This window comes from Thermobia domestica, chromosome 16 (genome assembly GCF_964235325.1).
Source record: "Thermobia domestica chromosome 16, izTheDome1.hap1.1, whole genome shotgun sequence".
Lineage (NCBI taxonomy): Eukaryota > Metazoa > Arthropoda > Insecta > Zygentoma > Lepismatidae > Thermobia > Thermobia domestica.
Genome location: NC_137469.1, coordinates 80,617,829 through 80,643,644, shown reverse-complemented (window position 1 = coordinate 80,643,644; position 25,816 = coordinate 80,617,829). Strand labels below are relative to the sequence as shown.

General features: G+C 37.3%; 1 protein-coding gene across 1 annotated transcript in view; it reads right to left on the bottom strand.

Annotated features, from left to right (window-relative positions):
- Window positions 1–25,816, bottom strand: part of LOC145673196 (uncharacterized) — a 401,214-nt gene that overhangs the window by 353,991 nt on the left and 21,407 nt on the right. The window contains exon 2 of the mRNA XM_081742667.1: window positions 1,151–1,263. Within this exon, the coding sequence (XP_081598793.1) occupies window positions 1,151–1,217 (67 nt within the window). The 5' untranslated portion in view covers window positions 1,218–1,263. The remainder of the gene's footprint in view (window positions 1–1,150; window positions 1,264–25,816) is intronic.

Genomic DNA, 25,816 nt, shown 5'->3' with positions numbered 1-25,816 from the left:
AGTTAGCCGCTTTGAAACCAATTGAACATTTCGGAAAAAAAATACAAGTTATCCTTTAATTGCACAAAAATTGACAGTGTCTAAAATGTCATTATTCATTACTATGATTAATATTATCCTTTCCACCTATTTGTTTTTCAAGTTTGTTATTAAATAGTCTAATCACACAATTTTCCAAACATAATTTTAAGATGTTCATGAGCAAGGAATCAAATCTGTTGTTGCACCTTCCTTGCTTAAGAATACAAAGGGTTAGTATCTACTTGTGTAGCTCTTGTCAATTTACTTAATAAAATATGAAATACGATATACGGTATTTTCACTGAAAAAATAGTATCCTATTAGTTATACATACAACCTTTCTTCAAACAAAGTGTAAGAAACAACCAGGAAACGTAACATTGATATACAAATATTCGGATCATGTCTTTCCCCCCCCCCCCACTTTTAACGTCCAATCGCCGCCACTGGTCCTGGGGGTCACATTCGAACGATCACATGGCGCAGCAACTTTGTTCGACAGTGCAGGGAAAGTTCCCCCGTGGCTTTATGGTTGTTCGGATATGAATCTAAGTTGATGATTCGCAAGGAGGTCAAAGCGTGAAGGTGAATGTAAGACACTTCTGAAAATTCATTCTGACACCTATCTATCGGAGAGAGACATCCCACAATTGTATGGAATGGGCGCAACCATATGATGATTGATATGAACAATTCTTCGAGTCATACAGCCAGAACATCACTACGTTCTTATCGGGAAATGGCAGGGGAATTAGGAATTCATGTTATTCCGTTTGAAGACATTCCTGTGAAAAGCTCAGCAGTCAGCCCAATGGATTTCTGCGCATTTGAACTGTTAAAACGACATCTTCAACATCGCCGCCCGCGAACCCTGGATGGTCTATGGAAACCTTGCAGGGAGGAGTGGGACAGAATTCACATGCCTGTCCTGCGCCAGAGCTTGCTATAATGGAAACTGTGATGCCGTGTAATAGTCCACAATGATGGGGATCCAATAGAACATTACCTGTGATAGCGGGGTGCACTTAAAGTGAGTACCAGTCAAAAATGTTCGAATATAAAGCAATCAACTTTAAGTAAAAGCTTATTTTAAGAACAATAACCTCATTTTACCAATATATTTACTTACCACAAGTGACAGTTACCAACAGCGTGAATAAATACACAACTCGTTGTATTTTAACCTTCGTCATCATGTTTGTGTTGATTCTATCTCAAAATCATTCTACAGTGAAAATTGATCTGTAAAAGAAAAATATATTTAAATGTTAAAAAAAGGAAATATCTGTTTTGTTTAATTGTATAAATTGCTTTTCTTGAAATCTCCCCCCTTTTTTTATTAATTACATAATATTCCAATATGTATCATTTCTAAGTTTATTGTATGCCGGATTCTATGATTTCGACTGAATGTGCAGCTAATATGTCGTATGTGTAATTTGCCTCCTGTCATATATATTTTGTGACATTCTTCATGGGTTTGGTAACATGTGCTGAATGTGTCTTGCATTTGTCAGTACCTGCCGCCCGGGCACACCTGTGGCTCTGTATGCTGTTTGCTGCTTCATAAATAAATGAATTATTTTTTATTGATATTATTATAAATCCATTGCTAATTCATCTACTGAAATATTTATGCAGCTCCCTTACAGCTACGATTAGCATGTATCGGTTCCCGCTCCATGTTAATGTATAGAAGTTCAGAACATCATATAGCTTCGTTGCTGAAACGGATTTTATAAACTTGCGGCCAGAAATAAATTTAAATGGTGTGCTCATTATTCAATTTGATCCTTTGATAAATGTTTTCACTCTCTCGTTTTGTTATATCCCAGCGACGATATGAGAGAAAGGAGTATAGTGATCGTGTAAAAAGATCAAATTCGAGCACTGAGAAAAAAAGGACTAGGATTTCTGTGTGGATACATCGTATTTACGCGGGTGCGCTCCTTAAGTAATGTAATTTCATGTATAAAAGTACAGCAGGTGGGAACACCATGCCGAGTCTGGAGCTCGATGTCGAACTAGACTCGCTGTGATTGGATAATTTTATTCACATGATGGATTTCATGTTAAAAACTATTACTCTTGTAATGTAGGGAGTCACAGATTTAGAAAGAACCAAGAGGGGACAGCCGTAGGAAGGTGGTAACAACATTATATACGTAAGTTACCACCGTCGGAATGGGTATGGCGTTAATTCTAGATTTGAAATGGTGGTCCCATAATACAAAATTTTCGCTGGACGGTGGTGTAGATCGTACTACGGATGAAACAACATTACTTAATGTGGTGACGCGCGTAACCTGGTAAAAACAGCATTTACATGCCGACTGGATTATGCATTTTTCTCCGTGAGGTTACGCGGAACTGCACATGTTTCATGGTCTCCTTTTTCTTCTTCATTATTCGTTTAGTAGTTTCCGACTCTCTTTGACCCCACGAAACATAACTCCATTTGCTTCTGTTCAGTGGGGCCGCGGTGGCTCAGTGGTAGAGCGTTCACCTCTGGTGCTTGGGGTCCCGGGTTCGATCCCAGCCCCTGCCAAGTGAACTTTGTAGTGGACAAACACCGTGTGCGTGGGTTTTCTCGGGGTTCTCCCGTTTCCTCCCACTTTCTTCATTCCACCATTTCATTCATTACTCATTATCACCGTCTCCTTTAGCCTAACCGGCATAACCGCGGGACTTAAAACTCAAAGATTTCATTCCATTTTTTGCTTCTGTTCAGTGCCATTTCTCTAAGTTCTCCGATGTTCAGTTTCATTTCTTCTCCAATTCTATCAACCTATCTGGTCTTCTGCCTTCCCCTTATTCTTTCTTCACAAGCTTTTCTCGTTATCAATGATTTTTCTAATGAATTATCTCACCTCATTATATGACCAAAATATGAAAGTTTAACTTCAATATTTAGCTCTCCAGAGTGCAGTCAGATTTATTCCCTCCAGTATTGATTTAATTGTAATCTGCGCAGTCTATAATACTCTCAGCACTCTTTTCCAGAATCATAATTTCAATGAGTCGATTTAAGGTCTAATTGTGGCCCTACATACACTCGTCTAAAAATCATAATGTATCTTAATGAAATGTTAAATTTAGATATAAAGGGTGTTTCTAAACCATACCGACAGCAGGATTCGTAACACTTAAAACTTGAGAAAAAATCTTTTAGTTTAACGTTCCAGGATTATGCCCTTTCGGCTAAGGTAGACAGATGATTATGGAATAAGGATGGAAAATTAGTAGAAAGATAATGTGGGAGGAAACGAGAATAGTTCGAGAGACACGATGTTGGTTGCCACAAACTTACTTGCCCGAGTAACGAACCAACGACCCTACGCACCAGACGTAAACACTATGCTACTGAGAAACTATGCTTCCCAGACACCAAAATAAGACAAATAGTATAAACCAGCATAGGTGTGGAAGTGCTTTCTTTCCATGCTATAAACAGCTGAAAAATTCTCTGTCAAATACAAAAACAGCCACATAAAGGGAATGTTTATTATTTTCACTCATAGATTGCATTCTTGCTAAAGCAGATGTGGTATCGGGCGGCCCAAGGGTATCTTCCAAAGAACCGGAGAATTCCTGGGGTTACAATACGAGAGAAACTGAGATACATATGTTTGATTGAGCTACTTTGTCTTAGCACAGACGAAACTCTCCGAGGAGGAACTATTGTCCCGATAGACACATCTTTCGAAAGTACACCTATTCGAAGAAAGAACGAGTGCATTGATTTTGGCACTTTTGAGGAAAAAAATCTTCTAAGTCCAACTTCATGTATCTTCGGAAACAGTAAACTAAAGATTTTAGGTTCGAGACCACCAAGTCAACCTTCGAAATAAGGAAAAATTGCCTTTATTCTTTTAAAATGTAATAAGACATGTTGAAATGTTATTAAGTGTAGGAAAAAGTATCATTCAACGAAGTACTTAATGATACAGTATTTCGAAACTATATATACATATTAACACTTACTGTTTTGGTCATTTACGTACCTAAAAACACATTTTCAATTAAAGGAAAAACGGTGAACATTCTTCAGATACCTATTGTAGAATAAGAAAGGAAAAAGGAGAAAAAACAACACTATATGCAAGGGATATGAATAACATTGTCTTGGAAATTTCGGTAGTAGAAATTGAGAAGGAACTCACCAGAAGCGTTCATGTTAACTCAATAGTAAAACGCTGGCCTTCTAATCGTGACTTCGTTTCCCGTTTTGATCAAGCGCCGCTTGATCAAAACGGGAAACGAAGTCACGATTAGAAGGCCAGCGTTTTACTATTGAGTTAACATGAACGCTTTGGTATTTAATATTACACTTCTCAATACATGAACATTTACATAAAGATTGAAATTTGGCTACCAGAATCCAATAAAGCTTTATCCTCATTATGTTCAATCTTAATTTTAATACGCGACAAAAGTGTCCCTAATGATGGGTGTAGTAATAGTATGTGTCCTAGCGACATGTCTTCCACTGTTCTCAGAACAATTTTCTCTATTTAAAACCTTAATATTATTTATTCTTGATTTCGACTAAACTATGTTGCACTCTAATGTTTTCGGAGGACAGTGTATAAAACTGTCGGTTTGCAACGTTCTACTATCCTGACTACAATTGTCTCGCTTATTAAAACCTTTGGATCAAGGGTGGATAAAACTCATCAAAATGTACGATATTTGTAATTCGTTATCTGTTTCCGTAACTGCATTTTAACCGATTCCCATACATGGTGAATAATGTTATTAGCCAGCGTAATTCTTAAAATGGTATGCTCTAAATAACGTTATTCATCGGAACATTCTGCATCGGACTACTGTCGTTACAGTCACAAATGAAATAACGTTACTCGAGATATCTACCTGCTTCTTACATGTTTGAGATTGTTAAGATAAAATCGGTTCCAATAAGTACCAGTTCTCTTTCAAACCCAAAGTGTTTTGTTTTTTGTTCTTAGTGATGTGAAATGTATTGAAATTCTCCAGATCATTTATGTATAAGCTCATATATTTCAGTTATGACGAATACCATCCCTATGGCTTTCTTTCGGTTTTGGATTATTGTTGTGACCAGTGGCGTATTTAAGGGGGCTTCCGGGATTAAGCCCCCTCGAAAAAGCAAATGAAATATCTTACAGAATTTTCACATTCCCAGGAATAAAGTTGGCAAAGCCCCCCCTTCCCGAAACAAAATCGTAAATACGCCACTGGTTATGACAATATTGTAACTTATTCAATTCTAATGTTCGTGTTACGCTTGAATAGCGTTATAAACATTGGCGACGGCAGGCAGTCTAATGTAAGATAGGCTTAAAAAGTATGTCCAATACACTAGTAGGCCGTAAACCCCCAAATTTTCAGACTGCTTTTCTTTTAAGTCATATTCAACGTTGAATAGGTATTTGGAGTCCAGACTTGCGTGTCAGTTGGTTTAGTTCTTTTGAGAATATAATTCTTTTGATTGTTTTGTACTAACACAAAAAGAAAAGAAAAAAGAAAGAAAGGAAAAAAGAGGAAAAATGATCAATCAGGAAAATTTTTAATTTATGCTTCTTGATAAGACGTTTATTTCCTTCTCACAACACTGACGTTAATCACTAGATATGTATTCGTTCATTTTGCAACTATAATCCGTTCCACAACCTGATAGGAAAAAGAAGAAGTTTTTTTTTTCCCCTCAGCACACTCAAGTACAGGTGAATGTTGAAGTTCCGTCTTCTACCATCAGCCCCCGCACAGGGATATATATAAACTGTATCTAAATATGTCTAAATACTAAATTATAAATTTAACGGTAACACCCGTATTTTAACAAAAGAGACTGTTACTACCCGTATTTTAACGCTTAATTACAATTATTTGTATTAGTGAGATAAATAACACACGTGTTATTATAATTTATATTTTATTGAACAGTTACATTGTTTATTTTTCTTCTTTTGGCAGTCGGGGTTCTGACATAATGTCGGAATTTCAAGTGATGGCAGGGTTGGTAATTGAATGGGTAGTTACTGTATTGATACAATAATTTCATAATAATATAAAATAGAAACCCAAGTATGATCTGTCAGGAAAGTAAATGTACACCTATTTTTCGAGTCTGGCATTCCTGCGCTCCATCCGTGGAGAGTATGAGAATTAAATCAATCAAATGCTTACTGAGGGGCAAAAAGAAAAGCTTAATCTGAATAAGACATTGCAGAGGGGCACAAGCTGTGAATACGAATAGTGCATTGTGTAAATAAAGGACGACACCGAAAGAGAAAGCCAGAAACAGCTGTTAAACTTACAAAAAAAGAGTAAAAATTGTCGAAGTGGGAACATAAAACACAAATACAACAAATACGCCGACAACTAAACAGTCACCATGCCATGATCTTGGTGTAGTGATTAAGGTGCTGGCTTACAAATGCAAAGGACGCAAGTTCGAATCCTCGGCAAGGACATTTTTAAAAATTTTTGTTAATACATACAACTCATGAGAGATGGTAAAAGAGGTCGTATTTAGTTTTTCGTAGCAATTATTATTGGTAATGTTTAGTACTGATAATACTTTTTGTCTTTGCGTATTGCTTTTGTTCTTGTCTTCATTTCGAAAGAGAAGAATCTCCGAACAAATGCCACCAAAATTCCTCATATTTTGAACGTAAACGCCATTTGCAATTAGTAAAGAATAAAAATTGAACGTTCCGAAGTAGCTGCAAAAAGTAAAAGGAAAAACATGGAAGTCGACCATACTCATGGTTACTAAAAATACAATTTCTACATGCCTTACACCTCCCGACCACGTTTCTACGTTAGCAAGTAAGAGGCTTGTGTTTAGGTTAGGTTGGTCAATACGTTTTGCAAAGGGGCCCGGTTTAGCTCTGACGCACCACAGGTGCGAGAAGGGAGAAAAACACTTTTTCTCTCTCCCTCTGTGTGTCTACTTATCTATCTATTTGTATATATATAACGCTATTTGTGAATGCCATAACCACCCTAATTTTCAGTGGATTGAGACGAAACTTGGCACAAACATTAATTGTTGAAATATCTTGATGAGTTCGTTAACCAGAATAATCACATGAAAATTTTCAAAATGGTGGCCCTTCAAACTCTTAAAAAGTTCCAAGGGAACCAAATTTCGCCCATAAATAGGTATTCAGAAAGTTTGAATAAATTTTCCTCTTTTACTGAAATATTTGTGTGCAGAAACTTATTGAAATATTGGACCCGATTAATCGCCTAAAGAAGGTTCACGCCCTTTCGCTACGGTCAGGTTTTTTTTTTTTTTTTTTTTTGCAGGGGGGGTTATCTTCCTATTGGAACAAGATGATTGTTAGTGATGATATGAAATTACACATTGAAAGTGAAGTAACTTGTGTAACGTGTTATTTGAAAGAATAATATAATAAATGTGCTTTCCTCTAACACAGAGAACTGTAAATCATGTATTTCGAGTTCGGGAGCCTGAATGGCGAGGAGTGTTATTTGATTTGCTTTTTAGTAACACATTGCACTGCAATTAAAGGTAGGCAACATTAGTGGTAAGTAAAACAACAACAACAGCAACAACAACAACAATAATAATAATAATAATAATAATAATAATAATAATAATAATAATAATAATAATAATAATAATAATAATAATAATAATAATAGGTGTTGTTTGTGGCAAGGCAATATCTTCCTCAGTTCTTCTTCAAACGTAATGATTGTAACGCCATATCTCCCTTACAAAATATTAGCAATTTATATCGAGAGAACGGGAAACTGTAGAGCGATGGAACCAACGTTGGACAGTATGCACTCATAGTACTCAAAGCGATTTCAATGCAAAATGAACGAAGAGTCATTGTCATGGGTACTCATGGGGCCACGGCAGAACCCTCTTTAGGCAAAATGTCGATAGCTTATATCGAGAAAACAGGAGGTGATACTGGGATGGGACCAACGTTGGACACCGTGGACCCATAAGGCGCATCGAAAAAATTAGGGAGGCGGGCGCCAGCCAGCCTTACTTATTTCCACATAATAATATAAAATTATATTGTCGAAATACACACACGAGTTAGCTACTAATATTTCATATTATTATTATTATTATTATTATTATTATTATTATTATTATTATTATTATCTACAGCGTCTTTTCATTACGTGAGCATGTTTGACATGAAACCAAAGAGAAAATCCATCCTGTAGCGAAAAGAAACAATACTTTCCTCAAATGGATAAAAGATCAAGCCGAGATTGATTCGCCAATTTTGTAATAATTTCGGAATTCGGAAAAATCCGGAATTTAGAAATTTCTGATTTCGTTAACATTCCGGAATTCGGAAAATCCGGATTTTTTCGAAAGTCGGAGTTTTTCTCAATTCCGGAATTTTCTAAATTCCGGATTCTTTCCGAGTTCCGAAATTCTTCTGAATTCCGGAGTATAACTGAATTCCATAATTTTGCGAAATCCGGAAAGTGAAAGTTCCGCTTCCGAAAAATGAATTTATTTTGGTTAATATGAATCGTGGCGGAAATAAGTCTTTGACCAGGTAATGGCGACTGCTTTGAAAGAAATGGGGAGTATGAGAATTCAATCTGTCATATTTGTAGTTTCGTGTGGAGAAAGAACGAACTTGTGAACCAGTGGTTTAAGAAAAACTCAAGTTATTTATATAAACTTTGCCGACTTCATAAAAGAAATACGAAAGACATTTTGAATCGAAAAATATAACATACAAGTTTGCGAGCGGAGACAAAGAAACCTAACGTAACCAGACTAAAGACGGGTCGTTTACCGCGTAGCGATCGCGGCTCAGTGGTCAAGGTGCTTCTGCGAATGCACGTTGCAATTTTTTTTTCTATTTTTAGAATTTTTGATGGCGATTGATCAGCGATAACATACGTTTTATTATATTCAGATATTTGAATACTCGGATGTTTCAATACTTGAACTATCAAATCTTCAGGAATAATAATTATTATTATTACCTCGTAGAAGATTAAAAGCTAGAAGCTAAATTATCGCTCAGGTCATACCATTACAAGGAGAAACGTGACATTTGGAAAGAATATTTCGGTTTGGTTTAATGTTGCTTACGAGAAGAGGAGTTTCTCATCTCGTTTCTAAAACAAATAAAATAACATGAGAATTAACATTTTACATTCGAGACGGGTCAGGGCTGAATCAAAATTTTCGTCTCTCTTTGGAGATGAGAATCGAGACGAAATCTCGATTCTCGAAATAGTGTATGTCCATTCTTTAAGTAACAATTGCTCTGTAGACTGAATCTCATAGGCTATTTCGTTACATTGTATTTCAGAGCTCATTGAATTATGCTCTGTGTAGGTATTTTTGTAGCAAAGCTTTTATATTTACCTCTGCATATTCTAAAAATTAGTTTATTATATACCTTACTGTCGCGTGATATTCAGTTATATTTATTACAGTTATTTTCCTCAAAACATACTTTCTACATGAAACTTCAATAAAAGGTTCTAGTTTAAAATGTTGGTAGTTGCAGAGGTGTGTCTTGAAGGTACGGAACCCTGTCCCCGAAATCTCTACTTTTAAGTAAGTTTTGTCAAATTTCAGGGCAAGTTTAAAACTATTATTATTATTATTATTATTATTATTATTATTATTATTATTATTATTATTATTATTATTATTATTATTATTATTATTATTATTATATCAACTCCATGTATAATCTTTAAAAGATATACGGTTTGTATCTGAATAGTAAAAGCTAATTGACTGTCGATCTCGGTCGTCTGGAAGTCTTCAGGAGGCAAGGACATCGGTCACGTTCTGGGTTTGAGTTCCGAAGGGGCAAGTATTCGGGCTCGAGCAAAAAATTGTTAAAAGTTATAGGCTTCATCCAAACATATTCAAAACAGCTGGGACCGGGTTTGGGCTTCTTAACGGCTCGAGCGGCTCGGCTTACAGCTCATTCAATATCGAACCGAATCGAGAAGTGAGCCGAGCCAACAGCTCACCACACCGAGCCGATTTGAGCCATCGGCTTAGTTGAGCTGAGTCGAAACGTGCTGATGAACTAGTTTCAACTTATCTGGCTCGAACCGGTTCACATGAGCCGAGTAGGTGACCCATCCCAACCGAGAAAGCTCGAGCCATCGGCTCAATTGAGCTGAGTCGATGGCTTGTTCCAACTAAGCCGGCTCGGGTCATCGGCTCATCCCAACCGAGCCGACTCGAGCTGTTCGCTCAGTTGATACGAGCCGAGCCGGTTGATATCACTACCCGAGTTGGTCTTCTGCTTGGGCTCAAGAATTCGACCGTGCAGATCTCAGCCTTGATTTTAAGAACTACAGTATATACTTATATTGGTGAATACGACATTTGAGGCTGTCTCGTAATAATAATAATAATAATAATAATAATAATAATAATAATAATAAACTCTTGTCTTCTCGTTATCTAGACGAGACGAGATACACTAAAATTGCCCCACGAGATGCACTAAAATTACGAGATGAGACACACCTCTGTCGTGAGCAACACTAAAAGTATTCCACATTACTGCTTACATTTCTCATGGCTTTTGCTTTCCAGTCTGATCAGGCCAATATTTCAAAACGAGTTAAAACGAGCTGAACGAGCGAGAGAGCCATTATCAAACTCAACTCAACTCGAAACTAGACCTCGAAAACAGCGACTTGGCTCGGAACTCAATTCAAGAAAATTACCTTTGATTCGACTCAAATTGTACTCGAGTTGAATTGAATTTTGGCTCGACTTGTGCTCATCCCTATTCGTGTTTGTAGTTTATGTTTCCACTTCAACAATGTCTACTCTTTTTTCTCCTTTTACCTGCTGTTTCTGGATTTCTCTTTCGGTGTCGTCCTTTATTTACAATGTGCACTATTCTTATTCCCAGCTTGTGACCCGCTTCAATGTCTTATTCAGTTTAGGCTTTTCTTCTTACATTCACTTGACATGTGATTGATTTAATTCTCACTTTCCGCGCACGACCGATGAAAATGTTTTATTATTATTATTATTATTATTATTATTATTATTATTATTATTATTATTATTATTATTATTATTATACTATTGAACTTGCACGGCGAAATTACTGTATAATACGATATCATTTCTGTAATTTTACTCCATTGTATGTTATTTAGTTTATTAATGGGCACTAAATTGTCTCCAGATCAACGAATAAATTAACTACGGCATGCACTTTGGTGAAAATATCATTGCAATAAGATTATTGGTTCGTTCCAAACATGTTCATGTAATGATATTTCCACCAAAGTGCATGCCGTAGTTAATTTATTCGTTGATCTGGAGACAATTTAGTGCCCATTAATAAATTAAATAACATACAATGGAATAAAATTACTGAAATGATATCGTATTATACAGTAATTTCGCCGTGCAAGTTCAATAGTATAACAATAATAATAATAATAGTAATAATAATAATAATAATAATAATAATAATAATAATAAAACATTTTCATCGGTCGTGCGCGGAAAGTGAGAATTAAATCAATCACATGTCAAGTCAATGTAAGGAGAAAAGCCTAAACTGAATAAGACATTGAAGCGGGTCACAAGCTGGGAATAAGAATAGTGCATGGTGTTAATAAAGGACGACACCGACAGAGAAATCCAGAAACAATAGGTAAACGAAGAAAAAAAAGAGTAGAAATTGTTGAAGTGGAAACAAAATACAAATACGAATAGGGATGAGCAGGAGTCGAGCCAAAATTCGACTCCACTCGAGTTCAATCCGAGTCGAGTCAAAGGTATTTTTCTTGTAGTACTTAAAATTATACTGTAGTTTTTAAAATTAAGGCTGAGACCTGCACGGTCGAATTCTTGAGCCCAAGCAGAAGACCAACTCGGGTAGTGATATCAACCGGCTCGGCTCGTATCAACTGAGCGAAGTTGTTGTATTACTCTACATCTGCTTCCACCCCTGTCAAATCTGGTCGATCTCGTTGACGCGACATATTTGCTTTTTTATACCCCTTTCTTCGTTTACTGAACAAAACAATAACTATTCTGAAATATACTACTGCGCATGCCTCGTAGATAAATATTTCTGATGCCAATAGTTTCCGTTTTGTCCAAGGAATGTTCTTTTTCTTATTCCCAGCATGACCCTTTTATTACATTATATGAAGAGCATGTAGGTCTAAATACCTCATGTATTACATATAATGTAGGTTTTACTCTTGCAGCAGAGAAGAAACATGTGATCATATTATACAACCCACAGAAGTGATAGCTGGCAAGACAGTGGTCGTAATCCCTAACGACACAGGGAGAGAGTGGTGCCCTTCCCGCTGGTCTAGTCGCTAGCACGTGCGCCTTTGGTGTATGGAGTTCCGGGTTCGATTCCCGGCGGGAGAGCATCTATGATTTTTAACTGTTCTCGATGTTTCTGTGTTCGTGTCTCTGTCGTTATAAGTTATTAGAAAAAGCAAGTTAAACGAGTGAAGCAAGTAAAATTAGCAATAAGTAAGTTACTGAAACACGTTCAGTGAGTCAGTTAAAAAAAAGTGGACAAAGCACTGGCTTTTCGCGCCGTCCATGCGAGTTCGAATTAATCTCGGCTTGATTTTTTATCCATTTGAGAGAAAATATTGCTTCTTTACGCTACAGGTAGTCCACTCTTTTCGTATTTTTCGCTGTCGTTCACAGTTAAAGTAACTGACTATTATTCTTTCTACGAATGATGGATCTTCTCTTTGGCTTCATGTCAAACACGCACACGTAATGAAAAGACGCTGTCGATAATAATAATAATAATAATAATATGAAATATTAGTAGCTAACTCGTGTGTGTATTTCGACAATATAATTTTATATTATTATGTGGAAATAAGTAAGGCTGGCTGGCGCCCGCCTCCCTAATTTTTTCGATGCGCCTTATGGGTCCACGGTGTCCAACGTTGGTCCCATCCCAGTATCACCTCCTGTTTTCTCGATATAAGCTATCGACATTTTGCCTAAAGAGGGCTCTGCCGTGGCCCCATGAGTACCCATGACAATGACTCTTCGTTCATTTTGCATTGAAATCGCTTTGAGTACTATGAGTGCATACTGTCCAACGTTGGTCCCATCGCTCTACAGTTTCCCGTTCTCTCGATATAAATTGCTAATATTTTGTTTGTAAGGGAGATATGGCGTTACAATCATTACGTTTGAAGAAGAATTGATTAAGATATTACCTTGCCACAAACAACACCTATTATTATTATTATTATTATTATTATTATTATTATTATTATTATTATTGTTGTTGTTGTTGTTTTACTTACCACTAATGTTGCCTACCTTTATTTGCAATGCAATGTGTTACTAAAAAGCAAATCAAATAACACTCCTCGCCATTCAGGCTCCCGAACTCGAAATACATGATTTACAGTTCTCTGTGTTAGAGGAATGCACATTTATTATATTATTCTTTCAAATAACACGTTACACAAGTTACTTCACTTTCAATGTGTAATTTCATATCATCACTAACAATCATCTTGTTCCGATAGGAAAATAACCCCCCCTGCAAAAAAAAAATCACCGTAGCTAAAGGGCGTGAACCTTCTTTAGGCGATTAATCGGGTCCAATATTTCAATAAGTTTCTGCACACAAATATTTCAGTAAAAGAGGAAAATTTATTCAAACTTTCTGAATACCTATTTATGGGCGAAATTTGGTTCCCTTGGAACTTTTTAAGAGTTTGAAGGGCCACCATTTTGAACATTTTCATCTGATTATTCTGGTTAACGAACTCATCAAGATATTTCAACAATTAATGTTTGTGCCAAGTTTCGTCTCAATCCGCTGAAAATTAGGGTGGTTATGGCATTCACAAATAGCGTTATATATATACAAATAGATAGATAAGTAGACACACAGAGGGAGAGAGAAAAAGTGTTTTTCTCCCTTCTCGCACCTGTAGTGCGTCAGAGCTAAACCGGGCCCCTTTGCAAAACGTATTGACCAACCTAACCTAAACACAAACCTCTTACTTGCTAACGTAGAAACGTGGTCGGGAGGTGTAAGGCATGTAGAAATTGTATTTTTAATAACCATGAGTATGGTCCACTTCCATGTTTTTCTTTTTACTTTTTGCAGCTACATCGGAACGTTCAATTTTTATTCTTCACTAATTGCAAATGGCGTTTACGTTCAAAATATGAGGAATTTTGGTGGCATTTGTTCGGAGATTCTTCTCTTTGGAAATGAAGAAAAGAATAAAAGCAATACGCAAAGACAAAAAGTATTATCAGTACTAAACATTACCAATAATAATTGCTACGAAAAACTAAATACGACCTCTTTTACCATCTCTCATGAGTTGTATGTATTATTAACAAAAATTTTTAAAATGTGCTCGCTCAAGATTCGAACTTGCGTCCTTTGCATTTGTAAGCCAGCACCTTAACCACTACACCAAGATCATGGCATGGTGATCGTTTAGTTGCCGGCGTATTTGTTGTAGTTGTGTTTTATGTTCCCACTTCGACAATTTTTACTCTTTTTTTGTAAGTTTAACAGCTGTTTCTGGCTTTCTCTTTCGGTGTCTTCCTTTATTTACACAATGCACTATTCGTATTCACAGCTTGTGCCCCTCTGCAATGTCTTATTCAGATTAAGCTTTTCTTTTTGCCCCTCAGTAAACATTTGATTGATTTAATTCTCATACTCTCCACGGATGGAGCGCAGGAATGCCAGACTCGAAAAATAGGTGTACATTTACTTTACTGATAGATCATACAATTTGTATGGTATAAAGTATCAGAGGGTTAAGATGGTAACAGTAGAAACTAAAATGATAAAAGAAAGAAGGAAACACACACGCACTTCTCGTTTCCTCTCTTGTGGCCACGTGTAGCGTAGTCGCTCACGCTCTCGCCTTCGGTGCGAGCGGTCCCGGGTTTGATTCCCGGTGGGGTCACTCGGTCGAAAAAGTGAAACAAAATTTTTCAGGCCAAGCCACCCTGAATGAGGTTTTCCTGGGTTAGAAAGATTATCGGTTTCCATTAATGGGAATAATCATTTGCAGTAATTAACTTGCAAGAGAGTGACGGTTATGACATACAGAGTAGTCTAATGTTGTTGGATTTTAGGATTTCGGATTTAGATTTCTGGGCTTTCGGCAACTGTGGCCATTTAGCCCGTCATGTGTGAGAAATAATGTCCCTCGGCGAGCATACTATCCGGAGAATGAAAGAAGCGGCCTGAGACCTATAAGTGAGGTACCACTCCGACATTTGCCTAGTGTGAATGAGCAGAACCCAGGAAAACCTCATTCAGAATAGCTAACCTGAAAAAGCTTTCATACTTTTTTGACCGAGTGCCCCCAAGGGGAATCGAATCCGGGACCGCCGCACCGAAGGCGAGAGCGTTAGCGACTACTCTAATGTTGTAACAAGAGTTGATTAATGTATAAGAAAGAAAGAGTTCGTTCAATTATACAAAAATAACGACGCTTTGGATTGGAGAGATCTAAGGCTCATCGCAGCAGAAATATTTTTTCCATTAGATTTTAACCTGTGAAAAGTCAGTGTACCATGTTTGTTAGCAACCATCGTTCCAAGATCCTGTTTTACATTGTCCCGAAGCCTTCACCTTCGCTCACCTAATAGCTTCTTTCTCCTAGGCTATTTCAATAGGACTTGGTAACGTGTCATGCTTATCTTATACGTATTAACTTTATTATTTCTATAATACTCGGTGACCTGTACTTGATGTGAAATAAAAGCTTGTATAGCGTTTTAATTCACTTGAATATATGCCTCTTTTGCTCCAAATATTTTTATCAACATTTTATTTTCGAAACTCCTCAGTTTCCGTTCTTCTATTCGCTTTAGGGATTAACTTCCAATTCATTCAAAATAATGAGCGGATTGAGCTCTTATTGATTACAATGTCTTCGATATTTGTTAAGACAATAAAATGTTTTACAGTAGGGTAAATTTTAGTACATAAATAAGCAATACTTTTCTTAAATATAAACATTAAAAACAATAATTGTTTGTTACTCCGGGTCGATAGCTAAAAGGAAAATGAAATGAAACAAAACCTTTAACTTCTACGTCCCACGGTTATGCCGAAGGAGATGGTAACGATGAGAAATTGTGGAACGATGAAAGTGGGAGGAAACGGAATAATCCCGAGAAAACCCACCAGCATGGTGCTTGTCCACCACAAAGTCCACACGGCGCGAGCTGGGATCGAACTAGAGACCCCAAGCACCGGAGATGAACGCTCTACCACTTAGCCACCGCGCCCCCAATAGCTAAAACGAACAGCGGTGCTATCTCAACATCAGGTGCGAGCGAATTGACATACGAATTTGAAGTTTACACGATTTGTCTGTTAAACGGGGTTGTCACGTTAAAAGAACTTGTAGCTGTCACAAAAAAAAATTTAAAAAAAATAAAAAAAATAAATAAATAAATAAATAAATCTTGAAACCCTATCACATTTTACCGTGTACACAGTCTTGGAAGGGTCATAAAACCTTTTTGTTTTTCATCTTTTAAGCAGTTGAACGATGGGCAACTTTCTGGGACGTCTCGCTTCCTACCTGCTATCGCCCTCCCGCTGACATAAAAGAAAAAACAGTTTCGCCGCTTCCGAAACAACGTATTCTTTTAGACAGGGAGGGGAAGTGCGCCAAAATACACGTTTTTAATGAGGAGGTTCACTGTTTGTCCACTAGAGTGCAGTGCTGCATGTGTCGAGAAACCTTTCTTGCTTTTAAGAAGTTGTAACATGTAAAGAGTAGGCCTAAATAGAAAGATCGGGTTGCAAGGTTTTTTTCTTTTTTTATGACAGCTACAAGATTCATTTAACGTGGCAATGTGGCTTTAAGGGGCCTTTCCACGTTAAATGAATCTTGTAGCTGTCATAAAAATTATCTTGAAACCCTACCATATTTCACCACGTAAGCATAGTCTTGAAAGGGACACACAACATTTTTTTTTTTTATATTGCAAGGAGATGAACCATGTGCAACTTTCTGGAATATCTTGCTTGCTACCTGCTATCGCCTCCCGCTGACATAAAGGAAAAAACAGTTTCACCGCTTCCGAAACGACGTATTCTTTTGGACAGGGAGGGGACGTGCGCCAAAATACACGTTTTTAATGAGGAGGCTTACTGTTTGTCCACTAGAATGCAGTGCTGCATGTGTGGAGGTATCTTTCTTGCTTTCAGGCAGTTGTAACATCTAAACAGTAAATAGAAAGATCGGGTTGGAAGGTTTTTCTATGACAGCTACAAGATTCATTTACCGAGGTAATGTGGTCTTCAGATGGGTTGTCACGTTAGAAAAATTTATAGCTGTCATAAGAAAAAATCTTGAAACCCGATCTTTCTATTTACTGTTTAGATGTTACAACTTCTTGAAAGCAAGAAAGGTATCACCACCCATACAGCACTGCATTCTAGTGGACAAACAGTAAACCTCCTCATTAAAAACGTGTATTTTGGCGCACTCTCCCTCCCTGTCCAAAAGAATATGTTGTTTCGGAAGCGGAGAAACTAGTTTTTCCTTTGTCAGCAAGAGGGCGATAGCAGGTAGCAAATAAGACGCTCCAGAAAGTTGCACATTGTTCAATTCCTTGCAAGATGGAAAAAAAATGTTGTGTCCCTTTCAAGATTATGTTTACATGGAGAAATATAGTAGAGTTGCAGGATTCTTTTTATGACAGCTACAAGATTCATGTAAGGTGACAACCACGCTTTAGAAAAGCTTCCTTCCCTGTGAAGGTCAACGACTTGCTTTCCTCTTCTGCAGTGGTAAGTGGTGGAGTTAGGAGAGTTTCCTATCAGGTTGCCTGAAACAGATATAACATCGTTGAGGCCCGTGCTTGTTCGAGCTCACTACTCTTTCACCACCCAACATAATCTCAGGTTTGGCTTGTGCTTAGCAATTTCACCCGGGCTTGGGCTTGACCTAATTGTTGGATCTATGTCGGGTAACCGCAAGTACCAGGATATATACCCCAATGTCTTATATATAATGTCTGGGCTGGAGTAGATCTCTTTGTTGCCGAACAGAGATAAGTTTCACATGTAGATAAAGGTTTGAAGCTCAAATATCCCAATAGAAATCCCATAAAGATTCTAATTCTATATTTCAAGACAATAATTTCACTGTTGTGTCGCACAATAATAAAACTTACATGTGTTGTCTTTCTGCTTTGCAAGGTATAACATGTTCAAAACTGCAATTTTAAATTAAGAACATAGAAAAAAAGAGACCGTGAAATTGGTGCTGTCCGTGAATGTAGAGGGTTTTGAGCGGCAGGCAATGATCGAATGATAAACGCGGGCGTTAGAAATATATGATAAAATAAACTACAATAGCAGTTCCCTGTTTTGGCACACAAGGTTATGTAATGAAGAGCCTGGATTTGTATGCAGAATAAAACCGTGTAATATCCTGTGTGCGTACCTGCAGGCATGGCGCGAAGGGTGAACATGGGTAGACGATTACCCACCTGTGAATGTCCTTGCTCCCCGTCCACTCACCCCGAAGAATTAGATTAATGTATGCAAAATCCTATACTTCAAAATAAATAACTTGTACTTTCAAATGTAACGTAATTATATGGGTTTGGTACTCTGTTTAATTCTGCATTGAACAATGATCTTAATCCAGATATTAGTGATAATGTCAAACGTCGCGATAACGACTGAAAAACCATCTCCTTATTTTGTTACTAAAACAGTCGTGCTATTGGAAACGAATTCGTTGTACTGTAGCAAAAGACATTGCTTTTGAAGGGGACTCAATTGAACAGTGAATGGTGCAGGGCTGTGTTGTTAGAGAAAAAGAAGTAGAATTATTTTTGTCGGTGTTGGCGTGGGAGACCCGGGTTCGATTCCCGGCGGGAGCTCATGTGGTTCGGATTCCGTTCGTTCAGTAGGTTCACGTCTCATATAGCCTCGCTGCTGAAAGGAACGCTAAACTAAAATCAACTCAACTCAACTCAAGCTTCATTAAAGGGTTGCACTTGTTCGTAACAATACAGCACATGTCTTATCTGTGGCACATGTAGCACTAAACTGTAAACAAAATTGTTTTAAAATTCACTCACTGTAACATTTTGCAGTTGATCTTGTTAGTTACGATCTGAGAAGTATGCGTCCTTGTTCAGTGTAATGTTACTCAGATAACACATGCAGTAAATTGTTATGAACAAGTGCAATTTTTTCAACAAAGGTATCGCCTACAAGAAGTATAACTGAAGAATGTTCTAGAAACATATCAGCGATTTCTTATGTTTTCTTCGTGGTCAGAGAAGCGCGATTTTACTGATTTATTTTAGATTGGAGCTTGCGTGGCTGTGAAGAGAACATTTAGGGCAGTTGTTCTAACAATTGCTGAGACCAGGCACGTAGCCAGGATTGCGTTAAGGGGGGGGGGGTCCGTGACATGAAATATTGTGGTCATCACACCAGGGGCTCGATCATTCTAAACAATTTTACTGGAATATATATTGGTTAGTTTGGCCAGGATTTCGTAACGGAAGCGGGGGGGGGGGGCGTGGCATGAAATTCTGAAGGAGCTCGATCAATCTAAACTACTTTACTATCAACATATATTGGTTTGTGAGGATATGTTGGTAAGTATTTTAATAAACTATGAAGAAATCTCAAGTAAAATTTAAAAAAAAAGCATTGAAAAAGTTTATACAATATTTACATCCTTCCTCTATTTATTCAAATATAACAATTTTCCTTTCATTATGAAATCAACTATTATAAAAAGTACATACTCAATAATGTCTTGTAAAATATTCTGCAGTATCTGCGTTCCTTTTTCTGTTGAATCAAATGTTAACAGAACTTTCTTTCCACATATATTTTTGTTTTTATTATTCCGTCAACTACTGTCTGTTTCAAATGACAGGTTAAAGGAGCAGTAGAAAATTGTTTTTGAAATAACATGTTTGATATTGCAAGGATGCGATGACGAAAAATTATGATTAAAAAATTTCCACGCTGATACACAACGGCACTATGCTTTCGGAAGCTTGAAATCTCCCTGACTAGTAGCAGAAATTCTGAGAATTCCGCAACTTTTCTAGAAATTTCAAATTTTCTGACTCTTCCAGGATATATCGCTCACCTTGTAACCATGTATTGCAAGTAATACAAATTTACTCATAAGAAAGAGTAACCAAAAGTTTCCCGTAGTTTATTTTTAATGCTGATCCTTCTTTTTCTCATTTCATTTTGTTTAATCCTTCCTTAATTTTTTTCATTTCTGGTCTCGAAGGGGGGGTATCCGGACCCCCCGGACCCCCTACCTTCTTGGTTACGTGCCTGGCTGAGGCAAGTAATGGGAATTGCAGTATATCTTCTAAAGCAAAACGTCTATTCAGTGAAGAGAATTTTCAGTCTGTTTACCAAATCAACTCATTCATACTTTTCTTGGGAAGTTGAAAAGATTGTCAGATTATCTACAAGATAAGAAGAGTCCATTGGGTGATGCTGTTTAATTACGAATGGTGAATGAAATTCGAAACACAGCCGTGGAGTTCCAAACAATTTGGGATAAATCTTTGACTATTGAAAAAAAATGAGAGAGAGAGAGAGAAATGGGTCATATCTACGGCATCCAATGTCCAAACCATGAGCGCTGCTAGGAAATATCAAGTCTCAACAGTGGCGTAGCACACTTTTGCGCCCCCCCCGCAAAGTATAGAGAAGGGGCCCTAGTTGTAAAGCCGATAGAAGTAAGACTTCTTTAAATCTTTATTCATCGCAAGACTTCGGGGCCCCCCGCACTGCGGGGGTTGCGGGGGCAGCTGCTACGCCACTGAGTGTCAATAAGACTATAGACTTAAAATATTTCTTCTTGTGATTGACAGCGTATTTGTAGAAATATATAGGCGTTTTCGAGAGAATACAAGGATTCTACATGAGAGAAGTAGTCTTCATTAAAAAAGTGAGGACTTCCTCTCGTTGGAGAAAATTAGACCACTTGCTTGTCATTATGCATGAGACGTCAATAGTGTCGATGTGGAACTGAACTTCTACCGAAAGTTTTAAAATGCTATGGAGAGAAAAATGCTAAACTACTTCAGTGTCTCAGTTTACTGAAATGATGCATCGTTTCAAAATTGCTTTCCACGAAATTCACAAATTAGCAGTTATTTATTTCACCATCCCTCTACCTAGTTCACAATGTGAGCGTCCTTTCACGTGCCTTAGATGCCTTAAATCATATCTAAGTGATCGAATCAGTCACCTAAGCGATCTTCGTTTCCTTTGAGTAAAAAGAGAAATTGCAATGAGTATTGCCTTTGAAGATACAAGTATAGTAAACACATTCAATGCCGAACATAAAAATCGACGTATTACGATTCATTAGAATGTAATTTTAAAAGTTGATCGTAAGCTTATTCGTCTTATTTTACATGTGATCAAAAGTTAATATTCTAAAATATATTGGAGAACACTATGGCTCAACGGTAGAGCGCCCATTTCTTGTGTGTGGGTCCCTGGATCGATTCCCGGCCAAGTAAGTTCCTGCTGAACAACATCGTGTCCGTGAGTTTTCTCGGAGTACTTGCGTTTCCTTCCACGTTCTCATTCCACCAATTCTTCCACCATACTTCACTTACTTTAATCATCTGTCTTCATTAGCCTAAAAGACATAATCATGGAACTGAAAGATTTCATTTCATGTCAGTTCATTTCTAAAGTCTCAGTTTCTTTCTCATATATATAATTGTTATCAGTTTGTATCATTTGTTGCTAACTTGAGTATCAGTTTCAAGTATTTCTACGTAGAGGCACGGTGGTTCCGTGGTAGAGCGCTTACCTCTGATACGTGGGGTCGTTGGTTCTATTCCCTTCCAAGTAAGTTTGTAGTGGACAACATCGTGCTTGTTTCTTTTCTTGGGTTGCTCCCGTTTCCTCCCACTTTCTCATTCCACCAATTCTTCCATCATCATTCACTTGCCTTAATCATTGTCTCCCTTAGCCTAATAGGCATAACGTGGGACGTTAAACTCAAAAGATTTCAAAGACTTTGTAATGAAAGAACTCTTTGGAGGGAGGAAAGGTATTCATTTACAGAATTAAACCCTCTTGAATTTTCCTTTATTAACTACATACCAGTATTATTGTCAAAAAAAAGTCTACATAGTTCACTTCTCATTTTCATTTCCGGTCCCCTCAGAAACTGGCTAACCACCCTTTTGCCTACTCCATCATGGCTCTGTGCCTACATGTATACATGAAAATAACATAAATACGCACTATTATACCTAATTACAAAGCCTCAAACTCCTCAACGAAATCAACTACTTGATTTCTAATTAACGTTAAATTTAAGAACAAATTTGATGGATCATGAGGCTGAAAACAACTCACCTGAAGTAAGAGATGTTAGGTTTTGGGAATCTGAGATTCACTGGGATCTCATTCTATTCATGTGATTAGAATTATTATTTTCTGTATCGCTCTAACACGCTGATGTGTAAGAGGAAGAATATTGAGAGTTATATTTCTCAAGTCTGTTGGTGTCGGAATACACGCAACGCTGAATACTGTTTTATCTCTCACTGGATTTCATTTCATTGACACTAAATTATGCCAGCTTGTCCATTCTTTCTTGGTGGGAAAAAGCAAATAAAGTGTGAGAATTTAAATCATCTTGCAAAGACAAGTCAGCTATCTTAGAAATAGATTCCGGTGTACTAAGCTATAATATACCATCTTTCGACTTCGCCTTGACCAAGGTTTTATAATTAACGATTAATTCAGCAGTTTGTTCTTGTCACAAGAACTCACACAGCGCGTCAACAGATAGAAATGATTTCTTACAAACAATCTTAAAATAATGAGGTAACAAACCCTCGATCAAGAAATTAATCTGCTGCTAAACAGGCATAGTTTTATCAAAACTAAATATAAGGTGATTCTTATAGATGTACGTTAGGATATGTTCATCAACCTTCTGGGCTCGTACCCTCATAGTTTCTTCCGTTCCGTTCTTAACCATGAATCCACCAAATAAAAAAATGAAATCTTTGAGTTTTACGTCCTATGCTTATGCCGGTTAGGCTAAAGGAGACGGTGATGCTGAGTAATGAATGAAGTGGTGGAATTAACGAAGTGGGAGGAAACGGGAGAACCCCGAGGGAACCCACGCACACGGTGTTTGTCTACCACAAAGTTCACTTGGCGAGGGCTGGGGTCGAACCCGGGACCTCAAGCACTAGAAGCAAACGCTCTACGAGTGAGTCACCGCGGCCCTCAGCCAAATAAGGTACCGTACTACATTTAATGTCAATATATGACAAGTTCGTGTCATCCGGACATCCGAATCAAACCTAGTCCATTTGATAAAACATAACCAGAGGGAATTGCGCCGATTTCTCTGTAAATTTAGGGGGACCCATTCAGATGCAGAAGGCATATATGAGGATTTTAAGACAAACTGCATTCAAATTATACCAAATATTGTATATTCTTAAATAAAATAAGGGGGACCCACATTAGCTTTGGGGGCCCTTGCCCCTTCGGCTCCCCATGACCTTGCCAAAGGGGGCTAGGGAGGCCTGGCCCTCCTAAACTTTTCGTGACCCCTCCAGGCATCAGTACAAAAATTACAATTAAAATATTTTAAAGGAAAATTTTAATGACTTGCCCCCCCACAAACCTCTGTGGTCTCAGGCCTGAATATAACATTATACTATCTATATTATAAAATTGAAAGTGACTATTTTCTAATCTCCTAATCTTTTGAACCACCCGACCGATCTCGATCAAATTTTCAACATAGATGAGTTTGGCCCTGGAAGTGTTTTCATCATTTCACTTTGACGGTAAAACTTAGGGGAGGGGATAAGGGAGAGTTATAAAATAATAAATAAAACTTAATAACTCCTGAACCAAATGACCAATCTCGATCAAATTTGTAACATAGATAAGGTTCAAGCCTGGAATGTTATCTGTCAGTTCACTTTGACGGAGCAACGTAGGAGAGAAGGAGGAGGGGTAGATGTACAAAAATCAATATAAATAAAAAATAAAAGGACTAAGTTTGTAACTTAATAACTCTTGAACCGACCTCAATCAAATTTTTAACATGTATGAGGTTTGATCCTGGAAAGTGTTTTAGTTTGTTTCAATTTGATGGTAGAATCTAGGGTTGGAGGAGGGGAGGGGAGGTGTATATATAAAATAAATAAAACTCAATAACTTTTGAAACACTCGACCGATCTTAATCAAATTTTCAACATAGATGAAGTTCAGGCCTGGAGCGATTTTTATCATTTTACTTTGACGGTGCAACGTAGGGTAGGGAGAGGGGGAAGATATATATATATATAAAATAAAAATTTAAGACTGTCTTTGTGACTTCATCACTCTTGAACTTGAAGTGACTTCATTACTTCATCACTTTGTGACTTCATCGATCATAGATGAGGATCGGACCTGAGATGGTTTCTGTCATATCTCTTTGACGGTGCAGTTTATGGGAGGGGGAGGGGAAACATATTTAAAAATGATCGAAAATGACCGATATTAAAATGGAATATATAGTTTTGGGGGTCGCTGAGATAAACAGTGACACTTCTGATGGTGTTTAAATCCAAATTCAGCCCCGGAGCTTGGCGGAGGGAAGGGAAGAGATATAAAAATGATCGAAAATGACACATAATACCTAGGTAATGGTCAAAAATGACCAAATATTAGTGTCGAATCCATAGTTTTCGGCGTCGCTAAGGTGAACAGCGATACTTCCGATCCCGTTTAAATGCAAATTCAATAGCACAACTTGGGGGAGGAACGAGATATATAAAAATTATCAAAAATGGCCATTGTCAATGTCGAACTTATGGTTTTCGAGGTCATTGAGATGAACAATGACATTTCCAATGCGTGCCTCGCAACATGGGGGAGGAGGAAATATATAAGTTTATTGAAAATGACCGATATTAGTGAGGAATCCATAGTTTTCAGAGTCTCTGAGACGAAGAGTGAAACTTCTGATGCCGCTTAAATCCAAATTTAGCCCCGCAACTTGGGGAGGAGGAGGGAGAGAAATATAAAAATAATCGAAAATGACCGATATCAGACAACGCTTTATTAATAGTAAAAAGTGACTGACTAACAAAATATATTATTATTATTATTATTATTATTATTATTATTATTATTATTATTATTATTATTATTATTATTATTATTATTATTATTATTATTATTATTATTATTAGTTTAACCCAACGAAGTGAGTAATTGATGCCAGTAATCCATATTCACAAGTAAGACTTCAATTAACTTGGAGTTTGATACTGTTATTTTGTATTTCTAATACAGGTCAAAGTCATTTATATAAATTGAGTTTACACAAAAGACATAGACAATTGAGTCGTTTTCAGTTTTCACTCAAATTGTTCTAAAATATTAAGAGTTTTTATTGTGCCGGTGCTGTGCCATCAGTTGTAGCTCAGAATAATCTCTAAAAATACTCATAGAATAATGTAACAATAGGGGATGGAACTGATGCACAACACGGTACTTAACAACGAAATTATGATTGAATTTAAATGAAATTCAAATGTTTCAATTTTAAAGATGACTAGTAGGGAAAGATGAGAGAGAGAAATAGGTTATGATTGAAAGATAAAGGATGAGCACTAGCCTGATAGATCCATCGAGACTGGCGTCGTCCTGGTCATCTGAAACGATGAAGGGTTTGCCGTGAAGGAACCTGGATGTTAGGGTAACAGCCAACAACTGGAACTCAATCCTGCTGGACTGCTAGG